The sequence below is a fragment of the Rhipicephalus microplus genome, unplaced genomic scaffold (assembly GCF_043290135.1).
Source record: "Rhipicephalus microplus isolate Deutch F79 unplaced genomic scaffold, USDA_Rmic scaffold_49, whole genome shotgun sequence".
NCBI classification, from domain to species: domain Eukaryota; kingdom Metazoa; phylum Arthropoda; class Arachnida; order Ixodida; family Ixodidae; genus Rhipicephalus; species Rhipicephalus microplus.
The window spans coordinates 2,290,951-2,307,875 of record NW_027464622.1 but is presented as its reverse complement, the minus strand read 5'-3'; the positions used below and the strand labels follow the sequence as shown (position 1 = coordinate 2,307,875).

General features: G+C 47.1%; 2 protein-coding genes across 2 annotated transcripts; both read left to right on the top strand.

Moving 5' to 3' along the window:
- The first annotated feature begins 288 nt into the window (after window positions 1–288).
- LOC142788242 (RNA-binding protein Rsf1-like) lies at window positions 289–720 on the top strand. Its single transcript, XM_075884836.1, has one exon. The coding sequence runs from the start codon at window positions 289–291 to the stop codon at window positions 718–720; it is 432 nt and encodes a 143-aa protein (XP_075740951.1).
- A 10,971-nt stretch (window positions 721–11,691) lies between these two features.
- On the top strand, window positions 11,692–12,241 carry LOC142788241 (uncharacterized). Its single transcript, XM_075884835.1, has one exon. The coding sequence runs from the start codon at window positions 11,810–11,812 to the stop codon at window positions 12,239–12,241; it is 432 nt and encodes a 143-aa protein (XP_075740950.1). The 5' UTR covers window positions 11,692–11,809.
- The last annotated feature ends 4,684 nt before the right edge of the window (window positions 12,242–16,925 follow it).

Genomic DNA, 16,925 nt, shown 5'->3' with positions numbered 1-16,925 from the left:
TTCATTCTGACTAGGGTGTCTTTACTTTTTTCATTCTTTTTTCTGGTGGGTGGTTTCGATATTTAAAAAAAACTTACTTAATTAAGCAATCGATTCTTGGCCAATCCCCCTGAGTGGGTACGAGCCATGTCTGTGGATTCATCATCATCATCATCTGGCGCTGAAGAGCATCGTGGCGTTGGCGAAAAGCATTCTAAAGCGTTATCCGTCGTCACCCCGAACATCTCCGCCACGCCAGGCGGCAGCTCACTGTTGGGACGCACCTTCGTGGCAGGCCTCGACGGCACCATGACCCACGACGTCCTGGAGCGCGAGTTCGGCAAGTACGGACAGCACAAGGAAGTGCGGATGGCGCCAAAATCCCCGGGCTTCGTGTTCGTCGAGTTCGAAAACATGTCGTACGTAAACGAAGCGATGCGCGAGATGAACGGTGCTATCGTCAATGGCGTGCTGCTTCGCGTCGAGCGAGCTCGACAAAAGTCGAGGCGGGCGTGCGGTGTCGCAGTCAACGGTGGCGTGGTCGGACCCTTCCTACCGCGATCGCGCCGTGATGGCTGCGACGCGGCCGTGACAGGATCGTACCAGCAGGCTGGCCTCGAACGCAGCATGATTCGTCGCGCCCCAGAGTTGATGGTCGCGTTTAGTCGTCAAGAAACTATGCCGCTGATACCACGCTCAGTGCCCCAGGATACGGCTACGACTACGCGTCGACGACAGTGATGGCCAACCCATACGCCGCGCCACCAGCCAACACGCCAGCTCTGCCGGCGGCTGCGTTCTGGAAGTCGCTCTATGGAACCACATACGCGGCACCAGCATCGGGATTTGCGGAACCAGCACCGGGATACACGGCACTTCCACGAGGAAGGGTCTCGATAAATAAAAGACGATATGGCCTCTGTGCATGGTAAAGCACTAGACGTAAAGCCGAGCCATTTACAATAAACACGAGCTCATGGACTTCTCTTCATCCTGTATTCTGTCTCCCAATAGCACATACCAACTGAGGTATAGAGCTCCATATCTTTCAATGGCCGCGGCAATACTGTTAGCGGCATTTCTCAACAACACAGTAACCTTCACCTTCATGCTTCGCATAACATTTATTTGTGAAGCACGTGGGATCAGCCGAATTTTATTTACTCAACACACACACACAAAAAAAAATCTCAAGCCCTGCGCGAAATGCGCAGCGCAGTCGCAGAGATAGCTGGAAGAGCGGCCTTTCAGAGCCTTTGTTAAGCACTTTTTGAATGACTTATACAAGCACACTTGCAGAGTACCCACCATGCCGTGAGTCATGATATATGTTTTGTGCAGTAGGGAGGCATTCACTATTCCCTCTTTACTCATTATTCGGAGAAGCGTGGTACCCGCTATATCATGTCGTGTGTTATAAAATACAGAGGGTTTATTTAGGAACAAGGACAGTGGAACTCATAGATGATGATGATGATGATGATGATGATCGTAATGATGTTGATGATGACTTCTTATGGATGGCGCTCACCCACAAAGGGGGATAGAGACGCTCTCAAAAGAAGGCCGCAAAGATTATCGTCTTCCTCATTCACCTGCGCTGCGCCTCTCGAGCGAATCCGCGATCTTCGTTGTCGTCGCTATCTCGCAGCCAGACGCAGCTATGCACGGCATTACCCTCCCGCCAGAGATAGCGTTGTCTCGGTGCTCACCAGGTAGAAATGCGGCTAGCGGGTGTTTACATAACTGAGAGTGGTAAAGTTTAATGCAGACCACGTGCATTGTCTCAGGCAGATGCTGGCGACGTTTCGAACAGGAGAAGGCGTCGGGCCCTACTTCGCACGTCACGTCGCTAAGACGACCAAAACCTTGTAGGGTCCAAAGTATCGGGGTAGATGCTTCTCCGAGAAGCTTCGGCGTCGTACGGAAAACCAGACCCAGAGTCTATCGCCTGGTTCTTAAGCGACGAATCGATGGCGAAGGTTGTACGATTGGTTGTCAAGTTGCTGCTGATTGATTATTCTGACGCGGGCAAGCTGCCTTGCTGCCTTGGTGCGCTCAGTGAAGTCTGAACCGTCTGTCTCTGAATCATTTCAATCATAAGGCAGCATGGCGTGAAGCATTGTAGTAACTTCTCTGTCATGAATTCGTGGGAACGGCGTCATTTTCGTTCTTTCCTGGTGCGCCGTATTATACGCGAATGTGAAGTACGGCAAGATGTGGTCCCCATTCTCGTTTTTCACGTCGACGTACATGCAAAGCATGTCAGCGATTATCTTGTTCAGTCGTTCTGTAAGCCCATTCGTTTGTGGGTGGTAAGCTGCCGTCTTCCTATAAGCTGTGCCACTTAGCGTGAGCACAGTGCGCAAAAAGCTCGGCTGTAAACGCGGTACCGTTGTCTGTTATGACGGCAGCTGGAGCCCCATGTCTCAGGACATTGTTCTGAATGAATAACTGGGCCGCTTCAGCTGCAGTGCCACTCGCAATCGCCTCGGTCTCTGCGTATCGGGTGAGGTAGTCTGTCGCCACTATAACCAATTTGTTGCCGATGTCCGATGTTAGGAATGGGCCAAGCAGATCCATTCTGATTCAGAAAACAGTTTCTGGCACTAGCACTGAATGTATTAGCCCAGTGAGTTTGAGAGGCGGTACCTTGCGCTGCTGACAGTCAGTGCATGTTCGGGCGTAATGTTTCATCTCTGCTGTGATTTTTGGCTAGTAATAATGTTTTGACGCATGTCGGTGTTCTTGTGACACCGAGGAGGCCCACAGTGGCTTCGTCATAGCAGGCTTGTAAACTTTTACCACGGAGAGCTTCAGGAACTACCAGCTGATAGCTTCTATTTGTTGATAAAAACTCTTTTTTAAAGAATTTTGTCCCGTAAACAAAATAGCGATAAGTTCTTCGAAAACACTCTTTGTGCATTGGCGACTCGTCCGTTCAAGAATTTTATAAGCGAGTTGAGCTACCACTAATCTTGTTGTTGCCGAGAAATCATAGCCGCATCAGCAACTCCTAAAACGCCTGCGAATTCATCACCCTCTGTAGCCGGTGATTCATTCAGTGAGCTTGACTGTCGGCATCTAAGTGTTGCTTTCCGAACTTGTGAACTACGGCCATGTTAACTCTTAGAGCCGTAAACTCCATCGTGCTAAACGTCCAGATGGGTCTTTCATGTTGGTAAACCAACAAAGAGTGATGTGTCACCTCTGCTGCGATTCTTGGCTAGTAATACTTTTGTTCTTCGTGTAACTTCGCAACTGCCCAAACGACAACCAGACACTCCTCCGTTGTTGAGTAGTTGGACTCGGCACGTGTCAACGTTCTGCTAGCGTAGGCAACCACTCCCTCCACACCTTCTTGGCCCTGGACAAGAACAGCACCTAGGCCCACATCATCGGTATCTTTATGGATGGCTGTTGGTGAATCCTCGTCGAAGTGAGCGAGGACGAGTGAAGTGTGCAGACGGTTCCCCAGCTCGTTGAACGAAACTTCTTGCTCTTCCTCTCATACAAACGCAACGTCTTCCCTTGTAAGGCGGTTCGGTGAATAGGCGCGATGTGTGCAAAGCCTGCTATAAATGGCTGGTAGTAGGCTCAGAGACCCAGTAGACGTCTGACTGCTTTCTTATCCTCAGGTGTGTCGAACTTTGCGATGGTTTCAGTTTTATCTGGGTTAGGCCTCACACCTTCGCGACTGACCACGTGTCCCAGGAGCTGGAGTTCTTCGAAGTCGAAGTGGCATTTTTCCGGTTTTGATGTGAGTTCAGCGGTCTGTATATGGCTTGAAGGACCGACAGTAGCAGCTTTAGATGTTCTTCAAACGAGGCCGAAAAAACAATCACGTCGTCGAGGTTTACCAGGCATGCTTTTCATTTCAGGCCGGACAGAATGGTACCAATTTGTATATTACGCCGGCCGAAAGCGACGACTTTGAATTCATAAAGCCCGTATGGCGTCACGACTACAAGTGGTCTTTTCTCAGTCGCGCTCATCTACTTCTGTTTGCCAGTATCAAATTTTAAGGTCCATTGACGAGAAGCAGCGAGTATGCTGTAGCCTGTCTTTTAACAGTCATCTATCCGTGGTAATGAATAAACGTCTTTTTTCGTAACCTGGTTAAGCTTACGATAATCGACGAAGAAACACAAGCTGCCATCTTTCTTTTTCACGTGTATCACTAGAGATGCCCAAGGACACTTTCATGGTTGAATTACATCATCCTCTCGCATATTCTTGACTTGCTGCTGGATTACCTGACGTTCTTTTTGAGCGACGCGATATGGGTTCTGTTTGATCAGTCTTGATGTGTCTGCCGCGATGATGCGTTGCTTAGTCCCAGGCATTTGACCCACTCGTGATATCGATGAGAAGGAGTCCTTGAGCTGTTTGAGCAGCTCCATAAGACGGCATCTTTTAGTCGGTATTTGAATCGGACCGATATCGACTGGTGGTGTATGCGGAGCTTATAGGGCTGTGGCCTCCTTTTGCATAAGACAGTCTTGAGAGTAGTCGAGCTCCTCGAGGTATACCACAGCCGTGTCTTTATCGATGTGCCGGCGCTCCTACTTGAAGTAGGTCAGAAGCACGTCTGCGCACCCATCCACTATGCTGACGATGCCGTGAGCGATGGCAATGCCTTGTCGAAAAAGAAGGGCAGTGAAGCGTTCAGCTATGGCGTCTTCATTACAGTGCACACCGAAACACACAGAAACAAGACGACATGACAGTAGTGGCACGCAGACGTCGTCGTCCACCACACGTAACAACCTGGGTTCTTCATCTGGACCATGGGTCACAGGCTTGTCAGGGGCGAATGTAAATACACGGCCACGTACGTGAACCACAGCACCGTACTCTCCCAAAAAGTCCATTCCCAGTATCTGTGGTTTCCAGCGCACTGGTAGGATCAGAATTGTGGCTACAAAATCACATTCTCATCGTGAGTCTTGCTGTACATTTTCCCGTGGGTGTCATTATCTGGCCCCCAGCATTTAGGATATAAGGGCCCGTCCTTTTCGTCCTGACTTTCATCAGTTTGTCTGCCAATCGTTCACTCAATACAAAAAAGTCTGCAGCTGTGTCGACTAAGGCTGTCACTTCAACGCCATCAATCGTCACTTAGAGGCGATTGATGGCTTAGTGGCGATGCCATTTGAGGCTGAAAAGAAGGCTAAAAATTCACGCAAGGGTCGCGCGTTTGTCGAAGATTATTGCAATAAAACTGTATGAGTGAAACACCAGCATCACATGCAACACATTCGCGCTTGAAACGAAAACAATTCCCTACTTGTGCGCTGAGAAGCGCCGGCGTGCATTGCAATTTCGTCCGTGCCACGCAAACCATTGACTGCGCTTTCAAAAAGTGCCAAGTTTACAGCGATCGCTTCCAGAACTGGCTAACACAATACTAGTAAACGCCAGAACTGCCGATACCCGTTTAAGTTGCGCGAGCGATGTGCTGTACCAAAACGTTAAGTGCCTCCAGGGTGGTCGCCACGTGTAAAGACAAACGTAGCAGAAATTGCTAAATTGCGGCATAATACATGCAGCAAATAGTATTCTCAAGTGTGCCCAATGAATCAAGTTCCTTTATTCCAGTTAGCATACGCAGAAAATAGAGCACAGCTATATCGCAAGATGCACATGGCGCACCGCATTTCTCCGAGATTTGTTTACATACTTCGGGAGCTGCAACGTTATGCAGTTACTGGATACAATAGTGATTTAGTAGGTTTGAGTCAAGATGTTAACAGTGGTGCCTCACCTGGAAAGAAGAAATCGTGTTGTGCGAAACGCCCTGAGCAAACGGTATCGTCTGTTTCACGTCCTTGCCGATGCGGAGATTCGCGATCCACCAAGCTCCGTGGCTTCGGTCTTTGGCCTCGGAAGGAAATGCGTGAAACGAAATCGCGCTGTCCTTCCATCTCGCTGACGTGCACTGAAGAACACAGCAGAACTGCTTGGCCGTTTGTTTTTTCTTTCCGGGCGGCATCATCCTACCATGCTCCTACCGTATACGACTGGTGCTTGGACTGTTTGGACCTCAGTACGCATGTTCACTATATTGCCGCTAGGTGCCGCATAAATTGCTGGAGTCACGAATAGTTACAGCGCGAAAACAGAACGACGACACAGAGACAGGAATGACACGAACGTTAACTTCCAACTGAGTTTATTGCGCAGAGCGCGAAAGCCCATAGAGGAGAGATTAAACCATGGGACGAAAACCATTTGGCACAAAGAGCAATGTATGAGTAAGGAAAAAAGCACAGAAAAAGGCAAAGAAAAGTCTATGAGGTGACGAAACAGAAAAGTAAAAGTAATATAATTTGAAGTGTGGCAGCTTTGGCTAGTTGGTATGACATGCCGATAGTTATAGCGTGAGAACCAAACGTCGGCAAAGAGACAATAATAAAAGAGTACAAACAACTTTCCGTTCATCAGTTGTCAAGGTGTGACGCTGTGTCACGCACTGAAAAAAGAGTACTAGTGCATGCGAGACAGCTTTCTGAAACACTGGCCTACGTATGTTGATGCTCATGTTCTACCAAACAAGTTGAACTGGTGATTTTAGGAAGATATGAAAAATTATAAACGAACCGAAGACCGCGAGACAGAAAAGATCAAAATTGAAAATCTATTTGTCGATCTTCGATTAGTGGTTGCGTAATTTGATGATGAACATCAAGTACGGAAGTCAGAAGTCAACAGGAAAGCCCCGCCACGGTGGTCTAGTGGCTAAGGTACTCTGCTGCTGACCCGCAGGTCACGTGCTCAAATCCCCGCTGCGGCGGCTGCATTTCCGATGAAGGCGGAAATGTTGTAGGCCCGTGTGCTCAGATACTTCTAGATGTTCGTCATTTGGCGAGAAACGCCGTGCTGTATTTAATGTTAATAAACCTGCGTAAACACTTTTCGAAGAAGGCACCTTCTTTCCTGCAAGATAGGCTAAAGGGGTCTGGTGACGGCAGCCAGCTATCCATGATGAGACCCGCTAAACCCGAACCGTAATGACTGGCAGCAGCGGTGCGATGCCGTCGAGCCTCGGTCATAACACCACATGCCGGTCCTCACCTTTCTTCTTGGCCATGTATAGGGTATGACGACGGTGCAGGTTCAGGCACTCGGTCCACCCGTCGGGAAGAGGCAATGTGGCATGGAGGGTGTCGGGCTAATGTTGAGGTCCACGGCCTAAAGCAAGCTTTATACAATGTGCTTGAAACAAAAAGCGGCACACCCGCTCCTAAATTATTCTTGTTAATAGAGGGTACGACGACAATAAACAGCACAATGGAAAGTTTAACTCACCGATCCTATTACATGCAATGGCAGCCGAGCAAGACCAATTCCTTTCGTACTTCAGGCTTATGTAGAAACTGTTACACTCGCGCTGACATGACGGGACAGACCACACTTTGAGAACGTGCTTGACGTACGCGCACATAGAAACACGACGTGGCTATTATAGCAGACGACGCAAGGAGCAATCCCAACTTCACCGTTTCGGCCAGTTGCCGTCAGGCGGGGACTCTGCTTGATCTCGCGGCAATTTGCACCTGACCTTGAGTCTAATCATTTACAATAAACACGAGCTCATCGACGTCTTTTTTTTCGTTATCTCCTCTTTCTCCCAATGAAACATACCCATAGTAGCATAGCTCAATCTCACTTCATACCTGTGGAAATAATTTTAGCGTCATACAAATGTCGAGACTTACATATTCGAGCAGCGTCCTAAAATTGGCCTAGATATCCGTACTCTAACGCCGGGGAGCATTCTGTTGGGCACCCAATGGGGGGGGGGGGGGGTTGAAGTCTGATTAACCTAGAGCCCTGCAGGAAGACGTTGAACCAGACCAGGAACCTTGTTTTTTCCACTAAGTGTCGGCCGCAACTGATTGGTTGGTTGGTTGGTTGTTCCTCAGAATCTGGTGCGACCCCCCATGGGATATCGGCCATGAAACGAATGGTACTTAATATTTGAGATGAAATAGTTTTACCAGACGGGATGTTTAGATGAGGATGTTTCAAAAAAGAAGAGGTTAGTAAACCATAGATTAGAAATAGAAGGAGTTGAGTTAAGAAAAAAGAAAAGCCAACAAGCTAATATGATTGGAAATAAAGTGAATTTTTTCCAAAGCCTAACACTCTATTTTGTGATGTGTTTTTTTTTCTAAAATCACACATCGTGGCCTCGGAAATGTTTCTGTGGCTAAAACCCTTTTCAGTTGCTTCAAGAGAAAGGACCAGTGGAAGAGATAAATTTAAAGCCAACCTACGGAGAGGTTCTGTCTTTTTCTTTGATTTGTGTTACAAGCTGCCACTCTAGCATCGCCAGTGCGAAGTCGGCGACGGGAATGACAGCAGGTTATTTCGTTCCGTACGCAAGCAGAGACAGTGAAGAGATCAGAGACGTGAGAAAACAAAACAAACTTTACTCTAGTGATAAGGCAGCACACGGGATCTAGTACAACACTTCAATACAACTAACAACATACATCAACACTTGATACAACTAAAAAATGTATAAACAAAACAATAAATCAGCTTACCAAAGAGAACTATTACAAACTACACAAACTAACAACAATAGAACGACGGAGGAGAAAGTTCGAAGATATAAACAGGTGAAGGCATACGTGTGATGACCGGCAACATTGCGTCCCCGACGATCGGAGGCGAGAAGTCGACGAGAGTTTTGGCACGACTGCGATGTAGGCGGTGTTGCAACGCTGGTGGCTCCGGGAGGCTAGTGCTTGCAGGTGACTTCGGGCAGGTTGAGCAAACTCGAGGCGAAGTCTCGATGTCTACGTTGCAGACGTTAATATTGAGTCACAACTAGACGAACGGCTAAGTTTAGGTGGCCAGCCGATACAGAGCCACACTAAAAACTTCTAGAAGAGATACTTGTTGATCTGTTTCTTCACCATGTTGGTCATCGACTAGTCTGCCTAGCAGGGCAAAATCCTGTGCTTAAATCCCCCTCGTGTCTCCTCGCTCTGTTCCTTGGAGACAAGGGACCTCTACATGGGTCCAATCGTGCGCATTTAATTGATGGGAACTCCGCCTCAAAAATATATTGACCTCACACCTTTTTAATTAGGAGAGGGTCCTCAACTAGGGAGAGTGACAACCTGTTGGGGTGTTGCCATATGACTTGGCCACCAGAGGTTTTCCCACGGTTTCCTCCGTGGGAAACGGTCAGTCTGTTTCGCTTTCAGCCGGTGCGTCCCGTAGTCTAATCCTTGTTCGGGGTACATCGCGGCCTTCCACGACCTTGCAGACGCCGCCGCAGTTACAAAAGGATCAAAGGTCGGCGGCGACGTTCGAAAAAGAGCACCCCATTCTGCACTTCTCGGCTCTCTTGCATGCGCCCACCGTTCCCACGGTCAGTGGGGGAATACGGCGCCCATTAATTGCCGTGACGCGGGGTCGCCAAAATCGGCCGTCCGTGATAATTTGTAAATAACCAGCGTGTCAAGTGACAATGATGCCGAGATTCATTGTCCTTGAAGTGGAGGCAAAAGGGAGACTGCGCCAGACCTGGCCTTTTAAATAATAGTTTAGTGGGGGGATTCGGCATCGTAGTCCTGTAATTGATATCTCCGCCATTAATTCGAGGAAAGCATCATCGGTTTTTTCAAGGGTACCTTAAATAACTCAGATGTTTCCAAGCGAGAGTTTTCAAAATTTATCTGATATGGCTTATTTCTCAAATTGTGTCACGACAATAATTAATAGCGTCGAAATATAGAAATTATGGGATCAATATGTGAGGCCATAGGAAGTGCATCTGCACATTCATTAAAGGTTCTTGCTTTATGCCCTGGTGTTCATACCAAGTGAATGAGGCGTAAATATTTTCTGGCAAAGCGTGAAAAACTTGTCGAGCATTGAACATATTAGGTGAAGGGAATGAAGTACACAGAGACGGGCAGTCCGTAAGAATGATATCATCTGTTATAGAAAGAGTATATTTAGGCAATGCTAAGAGAATTGCAAGTAATTCTGTTTGATTAATAGGTGTAAAGTAGGTGAACGAATTGAAAAAAAAACCAATTCAACACTGAAGATGCAGTTCCAACTCGTGCGTTTTCTTCACAAACTGAAGCATCCTTCTTTTTTAAACAACGGTGGTAATGTTTCTAAATGCTTCTGTACGACGATGACTTGTGGGCACCTTAGTCTAGACCACCGTTGTTTAAAAAAGGAGGTCAATGCATTATTGAAAACGTGCTGCGACCTCCTATGTGTAGATGCATATATTTTTAGTAAGGTACGAACTGATAGTATTTGGAACCTTGCAAGAAGAGAAGGCAGGACCACTTCCGCATATAAATATGATTGTGACAAATTTGTGCAGCCCAAAACATAATCGTAACGTTTCGCGTTAGAGAAGTACCAGTTGTCAAATTTTATGGGTGGGTCCTCCAGAAACCAAGACGCTGCCAAACTCTAATATCGACCTAGTATACATACAATATATTGTGACAAGCACATCGCGACGTAAACAACATCGTTTACTGCTGTGTCTATGAAGCATCCCAACCACCCGTGTTCCTTTAGCTACGATATTTGCTACATGCAGACTTCGATTTAGATTGTCGGTATAAATTACTTCTAACTACCTAATCAATTTCATCTGCGCAATAACGTCCTGTCTGTAAAGTACAAAAATCTGCACTAGAATAATTAGCGGAAAAATTATGATTGTACTTTTCTTGATGTTTATTCAAATATTAATGTCGCCCAACCACGGGTTCAGAGCACTCATATAAAATTGTAGCACCTAATATAGTGCATGTATAACTACAGCTGTAGCAAAATTGTGAGGTCCTCATCGTATACATACGTACGTGAGTATATATGTACGTTATGTTGTACAGCAATTGTGCAGAATAAAACAAGAAATAATAATGGTGACAATACCGAATATCGTGCTGGAATTGGGCTGAATAAAACAATCAATATTAATGGTGACAAGACCGAACCTTGGGGGAGACCTCTAGTTTGTTTATACTTCGAAGAAGGCACGCCAGATTTAAAGCGATTAAACTCTCTATCTTTTAAAAAGAAGTAAATTCATGCAACGAAGTAATTGGGTAAACCCACGTGCGTTAGCGAATTTACTACTTTATCGTGTTCTACACTGTCATAAGCTTTAGAAATACCTACAGTTACTAAGGCGGAAACATGTTTCTAGAACAAGCTAGTTGTATCCTACTTTTTAAATCAACATGGGCCAACCAAATGGATCAGCCACGCCTGAATCCAAGTGTGCATGGGCTTAAAATCACGTGTTAATCCAACCAGTTAACCATTTCAATTGCCCGCTATCAGCGACTGCCGCGTGCCACGAGCGCACCCGCGACCATCATCATCCTCTTCACTCTGATGTCGGTGCGCTCGCGGCCGCCGCTGTCATATGTAAAATGCATGTGTTCTTCACCATTGCGGAATTTATCAATCAGTCTAAAAGAAATTCTATCCAACTTAACGATGCCTAAATCTTATCATCAATAATAATTCGTATTTAAATTTGCCATATTAGTTAGCTCTAGCTTTCCTTAGTTGTAAACTGAGAAAAATACTGCGAAAATACACCTCCTACTCAGCCAATCCTCTGTATCTTGTATGAACTATCAGAGAAGAAGAAGAAGAAGAAGAAGAAGAAGAAAAAGAAGCGGTACGTCGTGGCGCTGAAGAGCATCGTGGCGTGGGCGAAAAGCGTTCAAGAGCGTTATCCGTCATCACCCCGAACATCTCCACCACGCCAGGCGGCAGCTCACTGTTGGGACGCACCTTCGTGGCAGGGCTCGACGGCACCATGACCCACGACGACCTGGAGCGCGAGTTCGGCAAGTACGGACAGCACAAGGAAGTGTGGATGGTGCCAAGATCCCCGGGCTTCGCGTTCGTCGAGTTCGAAAACATGTCTTGCGTAGACGAAGCGATCCGCGAGATGAACGGTGCTATCGTCAATGGCGTGCTGCTTCGGGTCGAGCGAGCTCGACAAAAGTCGAGGTGGGCGTGCGGTGTCGCAGTCAACGGTGGCGCGGTCAGACCCTTCCTACCGCGATTCTTCCGTGGTGGCGGCGACGTGGCCGTGACCGGATTGTACAAGCAGGCTGGCCTCGAAGAGAGAATGATTCGCCGTGCCGCAGAGTTGATGGTCGCGTTTAGTCCTCAAGAAACTATGCCGCTGAAGCCACACCTGGTGCCCCAGCATACGGCTACGACTACGTGTCAACGGCAGTGAGGCTCAACCCATACGCCACGCCACCAACCTACGCACCGGCTCTGTCGACGGCTGCGTTCTGGCAGTCGGCCTATGGGACCGCATTCGTGGCACCAGCTTCGGGATTTGCGGCACGAGCACCAGGATAAACGGCCCCTCCACGAGAAAAGGTCTCGATAAATACAAGACGATATGTCCTTTGTCCTCGGTAAAGTACTAGACGTCAAGCCTAGTCATTTACAATAAACATCAGCTCATGGACTTCAATTTTTTGTCCTCTATTCGGTCTCCCAGTAGCACATACCCACTCGGGTATAGAGCTCAATCTCTTTCAATGGCCGTGGCAATATTGTTAGCGTCATTTCGTAAAGTTTCACTCAACAACACAGTCCCCTTCCCCCTGCATGCTTCGCATAACATTGATTTGGGGAGCACGTGACATCTGCCGAATTTCATTTACTCAACACAAACAAAAAATCTCCAGCCCTGCGCGAAACGCGCAGCGCAGTCACAGAGATAGCTGGAAGAGCGGCCTTTCAGAGCCTTTGTTAAGCACTTCTTGAATGACTTATACAAGCACATTTGCAGAGTACTCATCATGCCGTAAGTCATGATATATGTTTTGTGTAGTAGGGAGGCATTCACTATTCCCTCTTTACTCATTCTTCGGAGAAGCGTGGTACCCGCTATATCATGTCGTGGGTTGTAAAATACAGAGGGTTTATTTAGGAACACGGACAGTGGAACCCATAGAGACGCTCACAAAAGAAGGCCACTAAGATTGTCATCTTCTTCACACACCTGCGCTGCGCCTCTCGAGCAAATCCGCGATTTTCGTTGTCGTCGCTATCTCGCAGCCAGACGCAGGTATGCACGGCATTACCCTCCCGCCAGAGTGAGCGTCGTCCCGGTGCTCACCAGTAGAGATGCGGCTAGAGGGTGTTTACATCACTCAGAGTGGTAAAGTTTCATGCAGACCACGTGCATTGTATCAGGCAGACGCTGGCGACGTTTCGAACAGCAGAAGGCGTCGGGCACGACTTCGCACGTCATGGACGGCCAAAAACTTGTAGGGTCCAAAGTATCGGAGTATATAGGAGCTTCTCTGAGAAGCCTCACTGTCGTACGAAAAACCAGACCCAGACTCTATCGCCTGGTTCATAAGCGACGAATCGATGGCGAAGGTTGTACCATTGGGCGTCAGGTTGCTGCTGGTTGATTATTCTGACGCGGGCAAGCTGGCTTGCGTCGTCGGTGCGCTCAGTGAAGTCTGAGGCGTCTTTCTCCGAATCATTGCAATCGGTAGGCAGCATGACGTGAAGCATTGTAGTAACTTCTCCTTCATGAATGAGTGCGAACGGCGTGATTTTTGATCTTTCCTGGCACGCCGTATTATACGCGAATGTGATGTACGGCAAGATTTCGTCCCGATTCTCGTTTTTCACGTCGACGTACAAGCAAAGCATGTCAGCGATTATCTTGTTCAGTCGTTCTGGAAGCCCATTCGTCTGTGGGTGGTAAGCTGCCGTCTTCCTATACTCTGTGCCACTTAGCGTGAGCACAGTGCGCGAAAACTCGGCTGTAAACGCAGTACCTTTGTCTGTTATGCCGACAGCTGGAGCCCCATGTCTCAGGACATTGTTCTGAATGAAGAACTGGGCCACTTAAGCTGCAGTGCCACTCGCAATTGCCTTGGTCTCCGCGTATCGGGTGAGGTAGTCTGTCGCCACTATAACCCAATGCAGAATGCAGGAACAGCGACACCTTAAAGTTGTGACCTCGTGACTACGGAAGCGAAAAAAAAACAAGGACAGAAAAGAGCGCTGACTTTCAGCGAAGGTTTAATATGGGAATAGTGTGTATATATAGGCGAAAAATGAGAAAATTGGGCATGCGTAGAAGGCTGCAGAAACGACGACTGCGATACAATCTCAGAAAAGCTGTTGTCTCTTGTTGAATAGGCTGAAAACAAATACATGTGTAACTTAAAAAAGATCGAGAAATCCCGGCTGTGGCGGCTGCATTTCCGATGGAGGCGGAAATGTTCTAGGCCCGTCTTCTCAGATTTGGGTGCACGTTAAAGAACCCCAGGTGGTCGAAATTTCCGGAGCCTTCCACTACGGCGTCTCTCAGATTCATATGGTGGTTTTGGGACGTTAAACCCCACATATCAATGAAAAAAGATCGAGATACGCAATATCTTCTTGCAACAACGCAACCGATGGGCAACTTACACATTTACCGTCAAACTTGTTTATTTAATAAGCTTCAATTATCTCACGCGTAGCCTGCGAGTGTTGCTTGCTTACTACCTCGCAAACTGGCACGCTGCCGCAGTCTCGGCAGTGGATTCCGAGGTGTCTTTGAACTACGTTGTGCACATTCTTATTGCGCTCTCTTAAACGGCTATTAAGGCACCTTACGGTTTGCCATTTGTATAACATTCCGCTTGAAAGCGGAATGAGATATACGACGCCAATAACACAAGGTACAAAGCGCGTTCCGTGTCTGACAGTGCATCTTTCTCTAATAGCAGCTGGATTATTCACCAGCTTACAGAGCTTTGCAAGCTTTTCTTAGGCGGAAAACACAACAGTGACACCAGCGCGTTTACCGATTTTTTTTAGCCGATGCGACACGTTATGCAGATAAGGAAATGCAACATATTTCATGGGAACAGACGCGCTTTGAGGCTGAGATCGCCCTCCTTGATTTTTCATTTGCTTCAAAAGTTCTCCGCAACAGCCGAAATCAGGGTGCTCGACTAACCAGCGCTTAAGAGGCGCTCTACCTGTGCTTTGAAACTGCATTGCATCGAGTGTGGGCATGACCTCTTGAGAGCGTTTGCCAGGCAACATTTTATGATACCCCTTTTCACCAATTTTGAATGAGATGAGTGGAGAGGTAAAAGGGGTTTACCACTTCTCGGTGAAAGCAGCCAGCACAAATGATTACTTCTAAGACGGAGCGTTCGGTATAAGAACCTAATCGAATTTCCAGACGATAGCTGATTAGTAAGTTCAAGAGGATACAAGTGCTTCTTAAACGAATCAAAAAGACTACGGACAACAACTTCAAAAAGAGTATCCAAACAGTCAATAAATACAATGAAATCATCAACAAACCTACAGACCTTCACAACGAGAGACAAATGGAGATCTTTTTAAATGTGGCGATCCTTATGCGCGAGAAAGATGTCACTCAGGACTGGTGCCAAACAGGAACCTATGCAAACGCCGCTTTTTTGAAATAAATGTTGCTCATTCCAAGACGCAACCGTTGACTTTAAATAAAGTGAAAGGAATTCCAGAAAACAATGAACTGGCATACCTGACGCAATTGGGAAGTTTAACGACCCAAACGAATCAATGCATTCTTCTAGGCACTGGAGCAGTGCGTTTTGTGGAAGTGAATAATATAGGTCTTTCACGTCTATCGAGAAAGCCTTCAGTCCTTGCTCATTAGACCTTTAAAACTTAATAACTGCCTCAGAGTCTTTTACCAGGAAAGGATCGTCAATAGGTAATAGGTTCAGCTGTTCTTGTAAAACAAGGCGACCTGTTTTGCCAGGTCCCGTTTTCAGAAACTATTACCCACAGTGGGCAGTCAATCTTGTGCGTCTTAGCGGTAAAAATGATGTCAAGACTTAGCTTTTTTGATTTGTCCATTGATTTTGCAACTTTATCTAGGCCGAGAGAGTTTCAAAGCCTTTTCGTTTTCAATTTAGGTTCTTCTATAGAAGAGTCGCTGGGTTTAAAAACAGAGTTTATAGCCATGGTGGCCTTGTCCTTAAACAAAAGGGAAGGCAAAACAGCAAAGCCACCTTCATTGTTCGATGGTAAAAGAGCTAAAGACTGAGCTTTTAAAAAAGATACAACATTTTAAGTGGGCATTGCACTGCTAGGCGGTTTATAGCGTGTTAAAACGTCCTCACCATCAGAAACACACCGGTTCATCTCGCTGTCCGGGGTGCGTCGAGCAACTTGTCGTACGAGGGTCAGTAGCCCTTGTGGCGTTTTTCGAGGTTCAACAGCAAACTTTAGTCCAAGTCCCAAAACCTCATTCACTTCCTCAGGAAGTTCAACATAACTAACGAGGTGTACCCAGTTCTTCGGCAACACTGGTTTCATTGAAGGGACAGCTGGTATGCTAAGGAGTGTGTGTTGCCACATAAATATTGTCGTGCTGTCAGCCAAGGCAGATAGCTCGCGCCATTTCTTCTTGGCAGTAGAGGGCCTTCCTGAATGGTGTAACGGCAGATAGAGGCTCTCACGACAAAGGAAAGCCTGGCGCAACCATTCTGATCGCAAAATCTTGCAAATGCGAGCACCATGTTCAAGCGAAGGAGTGAAGTCAGCACAAAGGAACGCCACCTCTGCTGGCAAGACCTTGACACGGATGCAGTAGGCAAAGGACCTAGCTTCAGTTAGTAGGTAGTTAGGTAGTTAGTAGGTAGTAGGTAGTTAGTTGGTAGGACATTCAGATATGTCCTACCAACTTGCCCAAATTTTCACGCTTTACACTATAACTCATTTGTTGCCGATGTCCGATGTTTGGAATTGGCCAAGCAGATCCATTCTGACGTGAAAAAACGGAGTTTCTGGCACTAGCACAAGATGTAATAGCCCAGTGGGTTTGACAGGAGGAACCTTGCGCTGCTGACAGTCAGTGTATGTTCGGGCGTATGTTTCACCTCTGCAGCGAT